Source organism: Oryctolagus cuniculus, chromosome 7 (genome assembly GCF_964237555.1).
Source record: "Oryctolagus cuniculus chromosome 7, mOryCun1.1, whole genome shotgun sequence".
Classification (NCBI taxonomy): Eukaryota; Metazoa; Chordata; class Mammalia; order Lagomorpha; family Leporidae; genus Oryctolagus; species Oryctolagus cuniculus.
The window spans coordinates 127499049-127513311 of record NC_091438.1 but is presented as its reverse complement, the minus strand read 5'-3'; the positions used below and the strand labels follow the sequence as shown (position 1 = coordinate 127513311).

General features: G+C 42.7%; 1 protein-coding gene across 5 annotated transcripts in view; it reads right to left on the bottom strand.

Annotated features, from left to right (window-relative positions):
* The window catches only part of TESK2 (testis associated actin remodelling kinase 2), a 163070-nt gene that overhangs the window by 44755 nt on the left and 104052 nt on the right, over positions 1–14263 (bottom strand). For all 5 annotated transcript variants that reach the window (XM_051857854.2, XM_051857852.2, XM_051857856.2 and 2 more), the window contains one exon: positions 13581–13629. In XM_051857854.2, coding sequence (XP_051713814.1) covers positions 13581–13629 — 49 coding nt within the window. The remainder of the gene's footprint in view (positions 1–13580; positions 13630–14263) is intronic.

Below are 14263 nucleotides of genomic sequence, written 5' to 3'. Positions count from 1 at the left end.
AGCCCTGGCTATTGTGGCCATTTGGGGAGTAAACCAGTGGATGGAAGATCTCTCTCTCTCTCTCTCTGTCTCTCTGTCTCTCGGTAACTCTGCCACTCAAATAAATAAATAAATCTTTAAAAAAATATTGTCACCTTACAAAAAAGAAAGACCAACCGAAGTACTTCTCTAAATTCTTCTGCTGTCTTATCACTATCAATACTGTAAAAGATTCATCAAATGAAAGGAATAACCACTTAATGATTTTTCTTATTATTATTTAGGAGGTAATACAACAACTGAAAAATGCCTCCTTCCAAATAAATGAAATATTTTTAATAGAAAAATGGATAAACAGGATTGTAACAAGGAAGATGTCACACAGAGTACTCCTCTGAACCTCTCCATGTGGATCTCGAATAAATATCTCAAATGAAACCTACTCAAAACTGACTTCTTTTTAAAAAAATACTTGTTTTATTTATTTGAAGGGGGGGGGGGTGTCTTCCATTCACTGGTTCACTTTCCAAATGGTCACAGGACCAGAACTGAGTTGATCTGAAGCCAGGAGCCAGGAGCTTCCTATGTGTCTCCCATATAGATGCAGGGGCCTAAGGACTTGGGCTATCTTCTGTTGCTTTCCCAGGTGCATTAGCATGGAGCTATATTGGAAGTGGAACAGCCAGGACTCAAACCAGCACTGATATGGGATACTGGCACTGCAGGCCGGAGCCTTAACTCACTGGGCTACAGTGCTGGCCCCAAAACTTTCCTCTTGATCATATCACATCTTCTCTGCCATTACCTTCCTCATCTCTATTAACAGCAACTCTAGATGCTGAGGTCAAAAACCTCTTTGTTATTCTTGACTTCTTTCATCCACTCTTATCCCAATTCCAATGCATTAAGAAAGCCTGTTTTTTTCCTACTTTAAAAATAGATCCACAATCAACAGCTCTACTGCAACTATTCTGGTCCAAGTTACCATAATCTCTCACCTTTTTTTACACATTTTTTAAAGATGTATTTATTTTTATTTGAAAGTCAGAGCTAGAGAGAGAGAGAGAGAGAATCTTCCATCCATTGGTTCATTCTCCAGGACTGGAATGGCCGGGGCTAGGCCAGGCTCAAAGCCAGAAACCAGGAGCTTCTTTCAGATTTTCCTTGTGGGTGCAGGGGCCTAAGCACTTGGGCCATCCTCCACTGCTTTCCCAGACACATTAGTAGAGAGCTGGATCTGAAGTAGAGCAGCCAGGACTTGAACAGCTGCCCATATGGGATGCTAGCATCACAGGTGAATGTTTTACCCAATATACCACAATGCCAGTCCCCTACACAGTTCTAATTTATTACACAGACTTTATGGTAACAGTCTTAACTGGTCTTCCCACATTTTTTTCTTTTTTAAAGATTTATTTTATTTATTTGAAAGGCAAAATTATATAGAGAGGACTTCCATCTGCTGGTTAACTCCCCAAATGGCCACAACAGTCAGAGCTGTGCCAGGCTGAAGCCAGGAGCCAAGAGCTTCAGCTGGGTCTCCCAAAATGGGTGCAGGGGCCTAAGCACATGAGCCATCTTCCACTGCTTTCCCAGGCATATCAGCAAGGAACTGGATCAGAAGTGGAGCATCCAGGACTTGAACCGGCACACATATTGCATGCCAATGTCGCAGGTGGCAGCTTTACCTGCTATGCCAGCCCTGGTGTTCCCTTGCCCTTTACTACAAATCATATCATGGCATACCTCTAGTCACAAACCTCCAAGGACTTCACAATTCATCCCAAGTAAAAGTTGAAGTTCTTACATGGCTTATAAAACTCTATGTGGGGGCCAGCATTGTGGTGTAGTGGGTAAAGCTACTGCCTGCAATGCTGGCATCCCATATGAACACCAGTTCGAGTCCCAGCTGCTCCACTTCTGATCTGGCTCTCTCCTATGGCCTGGGAAAGCAATACAAGATGGCCCAAGTTCTGGGCCCCTATGCCCTTGTGGGAAGACCTGGAGGAATCTCCAGGGTCCTGGCTTTGTATCGGCCAACTAGGGAGTGAACCAGCGGATGGAAGACCTCTCTCTCTCTGCCTCTCCTTCTCTCTCTGTGTAACTCTGACTTTCAAATAAATAAATAAATAAATCTTTAAAAAAAGAAAGCATATCAAAGAAGAGCTAGCGTTATGGCACAGCAGGTTAAGCCACTGCTTGAAATGTTAACATTCCATATTGAAGAGCCATATGGGCGCCAGTTCGAGTCCCAGCTGCTTTACTTCCGATCCAGCTCTCTGCTATGGCCTGGGAAAGCAGTAGAAGATGGCCCAAGTCTTTGGGCCCCTGCACCAGGGTGGGAGACCTAGAAGAAGCTCCTGACTCCTAGTTTTGGATCGGCCCAGCTCCAGCCATTGCAGCCATTTGAGGAGTGAACCAGCAGATGGGAGACTCTCTCTCTCTTTGGCTCTGTCTCTCTGTAACTCTTCCTTTCAATTAAATAAATAAATCTTTAGAAAAAAAAACAACTTTGTGCAGGCAATTGTGGCACAGCATATTAAGCTGGTGCCTGTAACTTTGGCATCCCATTTGAGTGCCGGTTCAAGTCCCAGCTCCTCCACTTCCAATCCAGCTCCCTGCTAATACACCTAGGAAAGCAGTAGAAGATGGGCCTCACCTATGTTGGAGACCTGGATGGATGGAATTCCAGGCTCCTGGCTTCAGTCTGGTCCAACCTTGGCTGTTGGCAGGCATTTGGAGAGTAAATCAGTGATGGAAGATCTCTTTCTGTCTCTCCCTCTCTGTTGCTCTGCCTTTCAAATAAGTAAATAAACTTTTTTTAAATCTAAAAATTGCCTATCTTTTAACACCATATAAACAACTATTTGTTGTTTAGTCTAATTCCTCTGATCATCCCTTGCTGATTACATTGTAAATTCTATAACAGAGTTTTGCTGTTGTTTTTCCTCATTATTGTATTCCCAAAACCTAGAATAGTGCTAGACACATAGTTAGATCCAAATAAATATTTTTGAACTAATAAACAAATCAGAAACAAGCAAGCATGTCAGGAAAAACTGCATTAAGGATAAACTAAATGAACTTTTTATTATTTGTGGATTAGACTGCCAACTTCAAATTTTTGTTTCTCAAGCATCATAGAGTGTTACTAAAAATAACAGCAAAAACTATGTACCAGAATATACTTAGATTTTTATTACCAAATGACCAAAGTTAAAAATTAAAGTCACCTTTTCCAAAAGTAAAGTACATGCCAAAATATATTTGTAGAAACACTTTCAGCTATTTTTGCAAGTAGAAGTTTCAGTGAAATAAACAAACTTATAATTGTGAAAGGATGTGAGATGTGACATTTCACACTATTTTTAATTTCTGGCTTTTTCCACTGGGACTAATCCAGTTTTCCTAGAGCTGGATCTGCACTAGACAATCAACTACAAATATATCTAAATAAATATATGGGCCCAGTCATACAGAGCATTATTACAGGCCCTATCAACAAGATAGAGTCTCAGCATACTTGGAATTTGACCCAGCTTGGAGAACGGGAGGTAGAAGAGAGATAAGGGCATTTCAAGTTCTGGAAGACACACCTAAAGGCAGGATGTGCAGAGAACAGCAAAGACTCACCTAACTGAAAGGCAGAGCTTCAGATTTAGAGGGGGTCTAGAATGCTAGAAAGTGTTTAGACAGAAGCATCACATTATCATGCAGCTTCCAATTGGGGAGCTTGAAGCACTCAATAGTCTTGTGTGGAAAGTCTTTCTTGAGATCACCATGGAAATGTAAGCCACTTAGAAATTATTTAGAGCTTTTCACCAAGATGGCGCCAAAGGAGAAGAAGGAAGCTCCTACCCCTCCTAAAGTCGAAGCCAAAGCAAAGGCCTTGAAAGCCAAGAAGGCAGTGCTGAAAAGTTGTCCACAGCCACAAGAAGAAGATCTGCACATCACCCACGTTCTGGCGGCCCAAGACACTACGCCTCCGACAGCAGCCCAAATATCCTCGGAAGAGCACCCCCAGGAGAAACAAGCTTGACCACTATGGCATCATCAAGTTCCCCCTGACCACAGAGTCGGCCATGAAGAAGATAGAAGACAACACCGCACTGGTGTTCATTGTGAATGTCAAGGCCAACAAGCACCAGATCAAACAAACTGTGAAGAAACTCTATGACATGGATGTGGCCCAAGTCAACACCCTGATCAGACCTAATGGAGAGAAGAAGGCATATGTTTGAATGGCTCCTAATTATGATGCTTTGGATGTTGCCAACAAAATTGGGATCATCTGAACTGAGTCCAGCTGGCTAATTCTAAATACATGTGTTTTCACCACCCCCTGCAAAAAAAAAAAAAAAAAAAATGATTTGGAGAGGGCCAGCACTGTGGTGCAGCAGGTTAAAGCCTCAGCCTGGGGCACCAGCATTCCATATGGGCGCCAGTTCAAGTCCCTTTGCTCCACTTCCCATCCAGCTTCCTGCTATGGCCTGGGAAAGCAATGGAAGATGGTCCAAGTCCTTGGGCCCCTGCACCTGTGTGGGAGGACCCAGAAGAAGCTCCTGGCTCCTGGCTCCTGGCTTCGGATCAGCTTAGCTCTGGCCGTTGCAGTCATCTGTAGAGTGAACCAACAGATGGAAGATCGATCTCTCTCTCTCTGGCTCTACCTCTTTTTCTTTCAAATAATAAAAATAAATCTTAAAAAAAATTATCTAGAGAATGAGACAGCCTATGAAAAAAAGAAAGAGGCCAGGGTACACCATAGTACCAAACGTGGAATGAAGAAGGTGGCTTGGAATTGGGTCCTCCAGCTCAACCATCCCAGCTGACAAATGTGGATCGGAGACCCAATGAAGCCTCTCTCACTACCTGACCTACAAAACCACAAGCAAAATAAATTGCTTTAAGCCACTAGGTTTTGGGGTAGTTTGATAAGCAACAATAGATAACGTGAACAAGTCTTTTTTACCCTAAGCCCAGAGCCTAGCGAAGTACTTAGGTCACAGCAGATTCACTAAAAGTGGTGAGTGGTATGTGTCAATTGAATCTCTTTCTTCATAGTTGCTAATTCACATCTTTATCATTTCCTCTCAACCTCTCTAGTACTTTAGAAAATCCTGAAGCAGTCATTGTTGGTACCTGTGGTATGTCTTCAACTACCATGTGGTAATAACAGCCTCCCCAAAGCTGCCCCACACTTGAAAATGGGTATGATTCTGCTGCCAAAAGTAACCCAGGCAGGGAACCAGGCAACTTTGCCTCTCACTCAAGGTAAATAAGGCCAGAAGAATATCTGTACTGGTCCACACAAAAACAAGAAAGAAGCAAACATTATCGCAGCACATCAAGAAACAGGAATCAGGGTCTGGCTGCCCATTTTTATAAATAATGCATTAATTTGGTCATTGAATCCACAGAGTTTCCTTTCATTGTAAGCTGTCTGATTATATAAGTCTTCTAATAAGCCTGACAAAACCTACTCAGAAGGCACACATATCAACTCATATAAATAAGAAGTTCCCAAAATATTTACTCTTTAATAAAGAAATACAAAGGTAATTCAAGAAGTTCACAGAAATGGAATTAAAAGATATGTTAATCTGGTGCCTAAAAAATCGAAATAATGCAGTTTTTTCCATGATATGCATTTTCTATGAACTTTTTAAAAATAATATGCATGAATTTCAAAACTTTCTACATCAAAATAAATTTATCTCAATTCAATATTTCTACAAATATTTTAAAATACTCTCAAAGGCATATGGCAGCACAGGAATGGGGAGTAAGGACAATGAGGCCATATAAATTAAACAAACAAAAACCAAAAAGCCACCTCTCTGAAACAACATGTAGGGCCGACCCATTCCATTCTCTCATGAGCTAAAAGCATTCTTTTTCCAGTACCAATACCTGCTTGATTGGGTGTTCTTTCTGTAAAAATTATCTCTGGCCCAGCACTGTGGTATTACAGGCTAAGCTTCTGCCTGTGGCACCGGCAGCTCATATGGGTGCCAGTTCAAGTCCCAGCTGCTCCTCTTCCGATCCACCTCTCTGCTATTACCTGGGAAAGCAGTGGAAGATGGCCTAAGTGCTTGGGCCCCTATACCCACATGGAAGATCCAGAAAAAGCTCCTGGCTCCTGGCTTTGGATCGGTCCAGTTCTGGCTGTTTTAGCCATTTGAGGAGTGAACTACTGGATGGAAGATCTTTCTATCTCTCCCTCTCTCTGACTGTAATTCTATCTCTCAAATAGATAGATAAAATCTGGGGCTGGGGCTGGGGCTGGCGCTGTGGTATAGTGAGTAAAGCCACTGCCTGCAGTGCCAACATCCCATATGGGCACCGGTTTGAGTCCCAGTTGCTCCACTTCTGATCCTGTTCCTTGCTAATGCATGTGGGAAAGCAGTGGAAGATGGCCCAAGTGCTTAGGCCCCTACATCTGTATGGAAGACTCAGAAGAAGCTCCTGGCTCCTGGCTTCAGATCACCCCAGCTCCAGCTGTTGCTGCCATTTGGGGAATGAACCAGTGGATGGAAGACCTCTCTCTCTGCCTCTGTCTCTTTGTAACTCTTCCTTTCAAATAAATAAATATTAAAAATAAATAAATAAGATCTTTTTTAAAAAAAGAAAATTATCTCACCAGGCCAAAGAATATTCTTCAATTATAGAATTAGCTGAGTAGCTCTCATTATCACGTTGCATAAAGGGCAAGAGAGACCCCCAATAATTCCATCCATCAAGCCAACTCATTGGCTGACTCCTTTAAACAGAGATTACAATCACTTGAGACCCCTGCCCCACGACCATATCCAACACATTCCTCTTATCTCTAATATTCTAGCCACCGAGAGATTCTGCACTAACAGGTTCCCAAATTGCTTGATTGTGAGAACATGTTCTTTGCGCCTTTTGTAACAAGCTTAAAAGGAAAAACGTGATGAGATAGCACACAATTTGTCCCAAAACATCTCTCTTTCTTCTTTTCTCTCTCTTCTAAATACTACTCTACCCCTCAACCATCTTGGATATGGAAACTATACAACATGTAAGTTGGCAGCAGCTACCTTTTGATTATGAATGACAGCCAACTTTAGGATAAAGTTGATACTCTAAAGACAGAACAAAGAGATGGAAAGAACAGGGTCTCTAATTAGCATCTGTGTGCTGTTGAACTAAATCAATCCTTAACCTAAAACACTGCATGAATTCCATCTGTATGAATCCTTTTGCTGTTTAAGGCCACTTAACTATGTTTTTTTTGCAACCAAGATATTATAATATCCTCCAATAACCAAGAAATACCTTTTCTAAATAACATAGAAGACATCAAAAGTTTGTAAGAGGGGCCAGCTCCATGGTGCAGTAGGTTAATCCTCCACCTGCAGCACTGGTATCCCATATGGGCACCGGTTCTAGTCCCGCTGCCCCTCTTCTGATCCAGCTTTCTGCTATGGTCTGAGAAAGAAGTAGAAGATGGCCCAAGTGCTTGAGCCCCTGCACCTGCATGGGGGACTGGGAAGAAGCGCCTGGCTCCTGACTTGAGATGGGCACAGCTCTGGCCATTGCGGCCATCTGGGGAGTGAACCAATGGAGGGAAAACCTTTCTCTCTGTCTCTCCCTCTCATTGTCTATAATTTTACCTCTCAAATAAATAAATAAAAAATCTTCAAAAAAAATTAAGAACTGGGTCCAGCACTGTGGCTCACTTGGTTAATTCTCCACCTTGCGGCGCCAACATCCCATATGGGTGCCGGGTTCTAGTCCCGGTTGCTCCTCTTCCAGTCCAGCTCTCTGCTGTGGCCTGGGAGGGCAGTGGAGGATGACTCAAGTGCTTATGCTGCTGCACCCGCGTGGGAGACCAGGAAGAGGCTCCTGGCTCCTGGCTTCGGATAGGTGCAGCGCCAGCCGTGGCAACCATTTGGGGAGTGAACCAATGGAGGGAAGACCTTTCTCTCTGTCTCTCTCTCTCTCACTGTCTATAACTCTACCTGTCAAATAAAAAAAAAAAAAAGTAAGAATTGAATTCTACAAATGCATGTGTTACGCATGGAAAATCCTGTATTTAGCACTGTGGAGAATATGACAGTTAACTAAGGAGAGCATGTTGTAATGGAAAGGGTATAGAACTTGAAGTCAGATTAACCTGGACCCAATTCTTCTTTGGGAAATTCACTTAATCTCTCTAAGCCTTAGTTTTACCATCTATAAAATGCAGGAAATAAGACTACAGAACTGTGATAATTATAGTTAATACAAAGTACCAAGCACAGCACTCAGCCCATAGAGTAACCAGTAGTGACTGTAGTTTTTAAACTAGGAGAAAGTCATTACCCTCAAGCAGAGAAGAAAAGATAAATAACAGTATGTATAAAGTAAGGGAGACTGCCAAGCAGAGTTTCAATTCTTCACATCTTACTAAATATGTACCCTTTAAGAAGTAACTTTGCAATGTATTCCTGATGTGGACAGATCATAATTCCCATCCCTAAGCTCAGGCATTGACCTGCTTTGTCCAATAGAGTGTTAGCCATGCAAACTTGAAAACAGTCACTTAGAAGCACTTGTGCAAATGGACTGACATATTCTTTTAAAAAATATATTTATTTATTTGAAAGGCAGAGTTACAGAGAGGCAGAGGCAGAAAGAGAGAGAGAGAGAGAGGTCTTCCATCCACTGGTTCACTCCCCAGATGGCCACAATGGCCAGCGCTGTGCTGTTCTGAAGCCAGGAGCCAGGAGCTTCTTCCAGGTATCCCACATGGGTGCAGGGGCCCAAGGACTTGGGCCATCTTCTACTGCTTTCCCAGGCCATAGCAGAGAGCTGGATCAGATGTGGAGATTCCAGGACTCAAACAGGTACCCATATGGGATGCCAGCACTGCAGGCAGTGGCTTTACTTGCTATGCCACAGCGTCGGCCGCTGGCATATTCTTGCTGTTCTGGTATCATCTTGGTTTTTCTCAAGATTTTATTTGTTTGAGAGGTAGAGTTACAGACAGAGAGAGAGAGAACAGAGAGAAAGGTCTTCCATCCACTGGTTCACCCTGCAAATGGCCCTGGTATCATCTTTTAAAAAATTATTTAAAAAGGAGAGAGAGTGGGGCTGGCACTGTGATGCAGCGGGTAAAGCTGCTGCCTGCAGTGTCAGCATCCTATATGGGCGCTGGTTCAAGTCCCGGCTGCTCCACTTCCAATCCAGCTCTCTGCTATGGCCTGGGAAAGCAGTGGAAGATGGCCCAAGTCCTTGGGCCCCTGCACCCACATGAGAGACCTGGAAGAAGTACCTGGCTACTGGCTTTGGATCAGCCTAGCTCTGGAAGTGAACCAGTGGATGGAAGACCTCTCTCTCTCTCTCTCTGGCTCTACCTCACTCTGTAACTCTTGCAAATAAATAAAATAAATCTATATTAAAAAAAAAAAAAAGGAGAGAGAGAGAGTGGTTGAGCTCTCATCTGCTGGTTCACTCCCTAAACCAGGAACTAGAAATCCAACAGATCTCCCAGCAGGAAGCTAGAGTCAAACCCAGGCAGACTGATACGGGATGTGGTGTCTTAACTGCTAGGCCAAATGCCCTTCCCTGGTATCATCTTTAAAAGGACAAGTCCAGTCTAGCCAATTGGTTTCAGAAGAAAGATGAGAAACAGCTGGAGCAAAGCTAAGCTCTGCAAATCTCAGCCTGGAGCAGACCACCAGCTGATCTGTATGAGGGAACCTAAGTAAAACCAGCAGAACTGCCCAATCTAGCCCAGCTCAATTTAGCTAACTCTGGAGATGTATAAGAAACAAATGTTTATTGTTACATGCTTTTGGGTTTTGTGGTTGCATGAAATATGGCAATAGCTAATACATAGGGTCTTATTTTCTGTCTTAAAATTAAAGACTTCAACTTCCCTAATACTTGTGACTAAATCAAAGACAGGTCTTCTGAGTCAAAGATGTACTTAGTAGACATTTCTACTCAATACAATAAATACAATATGGATTCTTATTTTTAAAAGATTTATTTATTTATTTGAAAGGCAGAGTTAGAGAGAGAGGCCTTCCATCTGCTGGTTCACTCCCCAGGTGGCTGCAACAGCAGGAGCTGTGCCAGTCTGAAGCCAGGAGCTAGGAGCTTCTTCAGGTCTCCCACGTGGGTACAGGGGCCCAAGGCCTTGGGCCATCTTCTACTGCTTTCCCAGGACATAGCAGAGAGCTGGATCAGAAGTGGAGTGCCTGGGTCTTGAATCGGTGCCCATATGAGATGCTGGTACTGCAGGTGGCAGCTTTACCTGCTAAGCCACAGCACCAGCCCTACAATATAGATTTTTTTTTTTTTTTAACAGCCAGAGTGGACAGTTAGAGAGAGAGACAGAGAGAAAGGTCTTCCTTTGCTGTTGGTTCACCCTCTAATGGCTGCGGTGGCTGGCGCACTGCGGCCGGCACATTGCGCTGATCCGAAGCCAGGAGCCAGGTGTTTCTCCTGGTCTCCCATGCAGGTGCAGGACCCAAGGACCTGGGCCATCCTCCACTGCACTCCCGGGCCATAGCAGAGAGCTGGCCTGGAAGAGGGGCAACCGGGACAGAATCCAGCGCCCCGACCGGGACTAGAACACGGTGTGCCGGTGCGGCAGGCGGAGGATTACCCTATTGAGCAGTGGCGCCGGCCCACAATATAGATTCTTAATTCAACTCATTAAACTCAAAAGTTTCCAGGTGATCTTTTTACTAAATTCTGTTCACTTTAACAAATACTAGTTGGGGGACAGCGTTGTGACATAGCAGGTTGGGCCACTACCTGTGATGCTGTCATCAGCAGATGGAGGATCTCTCTCTTTCTCTCTCTCTCTCTCTGTTACTCTTTTTTTCTTTTAAAGATTTAAAAATTTTATTTGAAAGGCAGAGTTACAGAAAGAGGAGGGAGGGAGAGATCTTCCATCCGCTGGCCTACTCTTCAAATGACTGCAACAGCCAGAGCTGGGCTAGTCTGAAGCCAGGAGCCAGGAGTTTCCTCCGGATCTCCTAAGTGGGTGCAGGGGCCCAAGCACTTGGGCCATGCTTCACTGCTTTCCCAGGTACATTAGCAGAAAGCTGGACTGGAAGCAATGCATCTGGGACTCTAACTGTTGCCCATATGGTACACTGGCACAGCAGGCAGTGGCTTTACCAGCTACACCACAGTGCCAGCTCCCAACTCTATCTTTTAAATAAATAAATAAATCTTTAAAAACAAAAGCAAATACTAGTTTGCTTAAAAACTTAGAAGTCTACCTTTACATAAGTAGTTTAAAAGCAAAATTAAAACCTGTGTCTGACTATTACAAATTCAATTAATGTGTACAACTAAAATGAAGTCTCATGGAAATGTTTCAAGCCCAGGAAAGTCCAGATTGCCACTGTAATGGTATATGAGAAATATTCTTCCTAATACTGTCAATACTTTATAGGCATTAACGAGAGCTATGCTTGTCTACTGTAATTATAGACCAATAAATTCAAAGAGAAATGAGGAATGATAATCACATTACTCTGGAGGGCAAGCATTCAATGTTTCAAAAAATATTAACTGAATGTCATCCAACTTTCAAGGGTTGTATGAGATGTTATTAATAATTTATTTTTATGATCATTACTAAAACCAATAGCTATACTGTCAACACAAATTATGAGAAAATTAAACCTAGAATTCTCCAGAGACCTATACCATCAAAGCATTTATTGATTCCTTTTGACAAGAGTTGGGGCTGGCAGTGTAGCGCAGCAGGTTAATGTCCTGGCCTGAAGTGCCAGTATCCCACATGGGCGCCGGTTCTAGTTCTGGCTGCTCCACTTCCAATCCAGCTCTCTGATATGGCCTGGGAAAGCAGTGGAAGATGGCCCAACTGGCCCAACAATAATGCTAATAAAGAAATACTTTAGGACTCAGCTTCTGGTCCTCTTCTCTATCTACACACCCTGGATCAAGTGCTATTGTTTTTATTCCTATATTACTAAGGAAAACATCTAGTCACAGAGAGATTTAAACCTAGGCAATCCAGATATCAAGGACCTGGGCCAGGATTGAAGGAGCTGCTTGGGACATCAGTGTCCCATATTGGAATGCCAGTTCAAGACCCAGCTGCTCTGTTTCTGATCCAGCATTCTTATGAATATGCAATGGATCATGGCCCAAGTGCTTTGGCCTCTGCCACCCATATGGAGTTCTTGCTTCTAGTTTTGGCCTGGCTCAGCCCTAGCTGTTGCAGCCATTTAGGAAGTGAACCAGCAGATGGAAGTTTCTCTCTCTCACTCACTCACTCACTCATTCTCTGATACTCTGCCTTTCAAATAAATCTTTTGAAGATTTATTTATATATTTGAGAGGCAGAGTTACAGACAGAGGGAGAGACACAGAAAAAGGTCTTCCATCAACTGGTTCACTCTCCAAATGTCAGTAATGGCCAGAGCTGGGCTGATCTGCAGCCAGGAGTCCAAAGCTTCTTCTAGGTCTCCCACGTGGTTATAGGGACCCAAACACTTGGGTCACCTTCTGCTGCTTTCCCAGGCCATTAGCAGGGAGCTGGATCAGAAGTGGAACAACTGAGACTTGAACCAGTGCCCACATGGGATACCAGCACCACAGGCAGAAGCTTAACTTACTACGCCACAGTACTGGCCCAAATAAATAAAAAAGTAAACAAACAAATATTTCAGAGGCCATGCTCTTAAATTCCTCACCATTCTACCTTCTTTTGCTGTCCACATAAGAGACAGGATATAGCCACAGACATGGTACCTTCCAGTGTTTTCGATAATTGAGAAAAGAGGCATAGGGTGAGGCACAAGAAACCTTTCTTCATAAGATGTCAAGGATTGATACTAGGAACCAAGCCAGCAGGAAACCAACACTCTTGCAAATTCTGTTAAACAACTTTCCTTCCTACATTTCTTCACTATATTCTTTGGTACTTACTTCTCAATGAAGAATGTGAAAACATTCTAGAACGTTCTAGTTGCTCATGAGACTAATTTGAGAAACTTACAAGGATACAGATGGGCCCTATTTGGACCTGTTAAATCTAGAAGACTCCAGAAATCTGTTTTTAAGAAGCACTGTAGCAAATTCTGAAGCTGATAATCTGGCACCTAAATACTGGAAATCTTTCTTCTAGAGAGAATTCACTGGTCTCCAGAGAATGAATGATGACTATCACACATTTTTATCTGCCTAGCAGAGGCTGGAAATGAAATGAGAATACAGATGGAAAATTGATTCCAATGATTAGTAAGACCAATCAGGAAACTAGAACAGTGACTGGAATTCTAGATCAGGACATAAAATATTTCCAGGCATTCTGGGAATTTCTTACCATGAGAGAGTCTGCAGTCAAATGATGCTATCCCTTGGCATAGGAGGGAGCTATCCAGGGAACAAGAACCAATTTAACACTTGAGCACTCATATTCTCAGAGTACTCACCAAGTATCATGAGGGAACACAAGAGCATTAAGAGAGATGACTACTGTCCCCAGGCAACAGAAGAATGCGTTATTAACACTTTCATTTTCACACAGACATAAATACACATACATTTTACTTACATAAATGAGTAATACTTTGGGACCATAAATGTTGAAATCTTACCTCTGTAAGTGCATGCAACTGTCCTTGATGAACACATACACCCATGAACCTAAAGAAAAAAATGTTTTAACAAGTGAAAAGAACATGAACATAAATACCATATAGAGTAACTACTTTAGTTTCCCAAGCATTAGAAATTATCCAATATTTGTGAAGTCCCCTGAATTCTTGTATAACCTAGAGCCTCCTAATTTTTTTTTAAAGATTTATTTTATTTATTTGAAAGAGAGTTACAGAGAGAGGTAGAGACAGAGAAGTCTTCCATCTGCTGGTTCACTCCCCAGATGGTTGCAATGGCCATAGCTACACCAATCCGAAGCCAGGAGCCAGGAGCTTCTTCCAGGTCTCCCACTGATAATGTTCAGTGACGTCTGATTATGTTCAGTGTTGTCCAGAAAGTGAGGAAATAATAATTTTTACACCATTGAGATCTTGGCACAACTTTTTTTCAACTGATAATTGACCATATCTACTAAAAGTTTACTTGCTCCAACAACTCCCTTTCCAGAATTATCTTACAAATATACTCAATTCAGTGAGTGAAACTACTTGTAAAAAGATGCTATGGTCTGAATGTCAATGTTTTTCTCAAAACTCATATGTTGAAACTTATTCCCCAATGTGATAGTATTAAGGGGTGGGGACGTTGGGAGGTGATTTGAGTGGGATTAAGGTCCTCATAA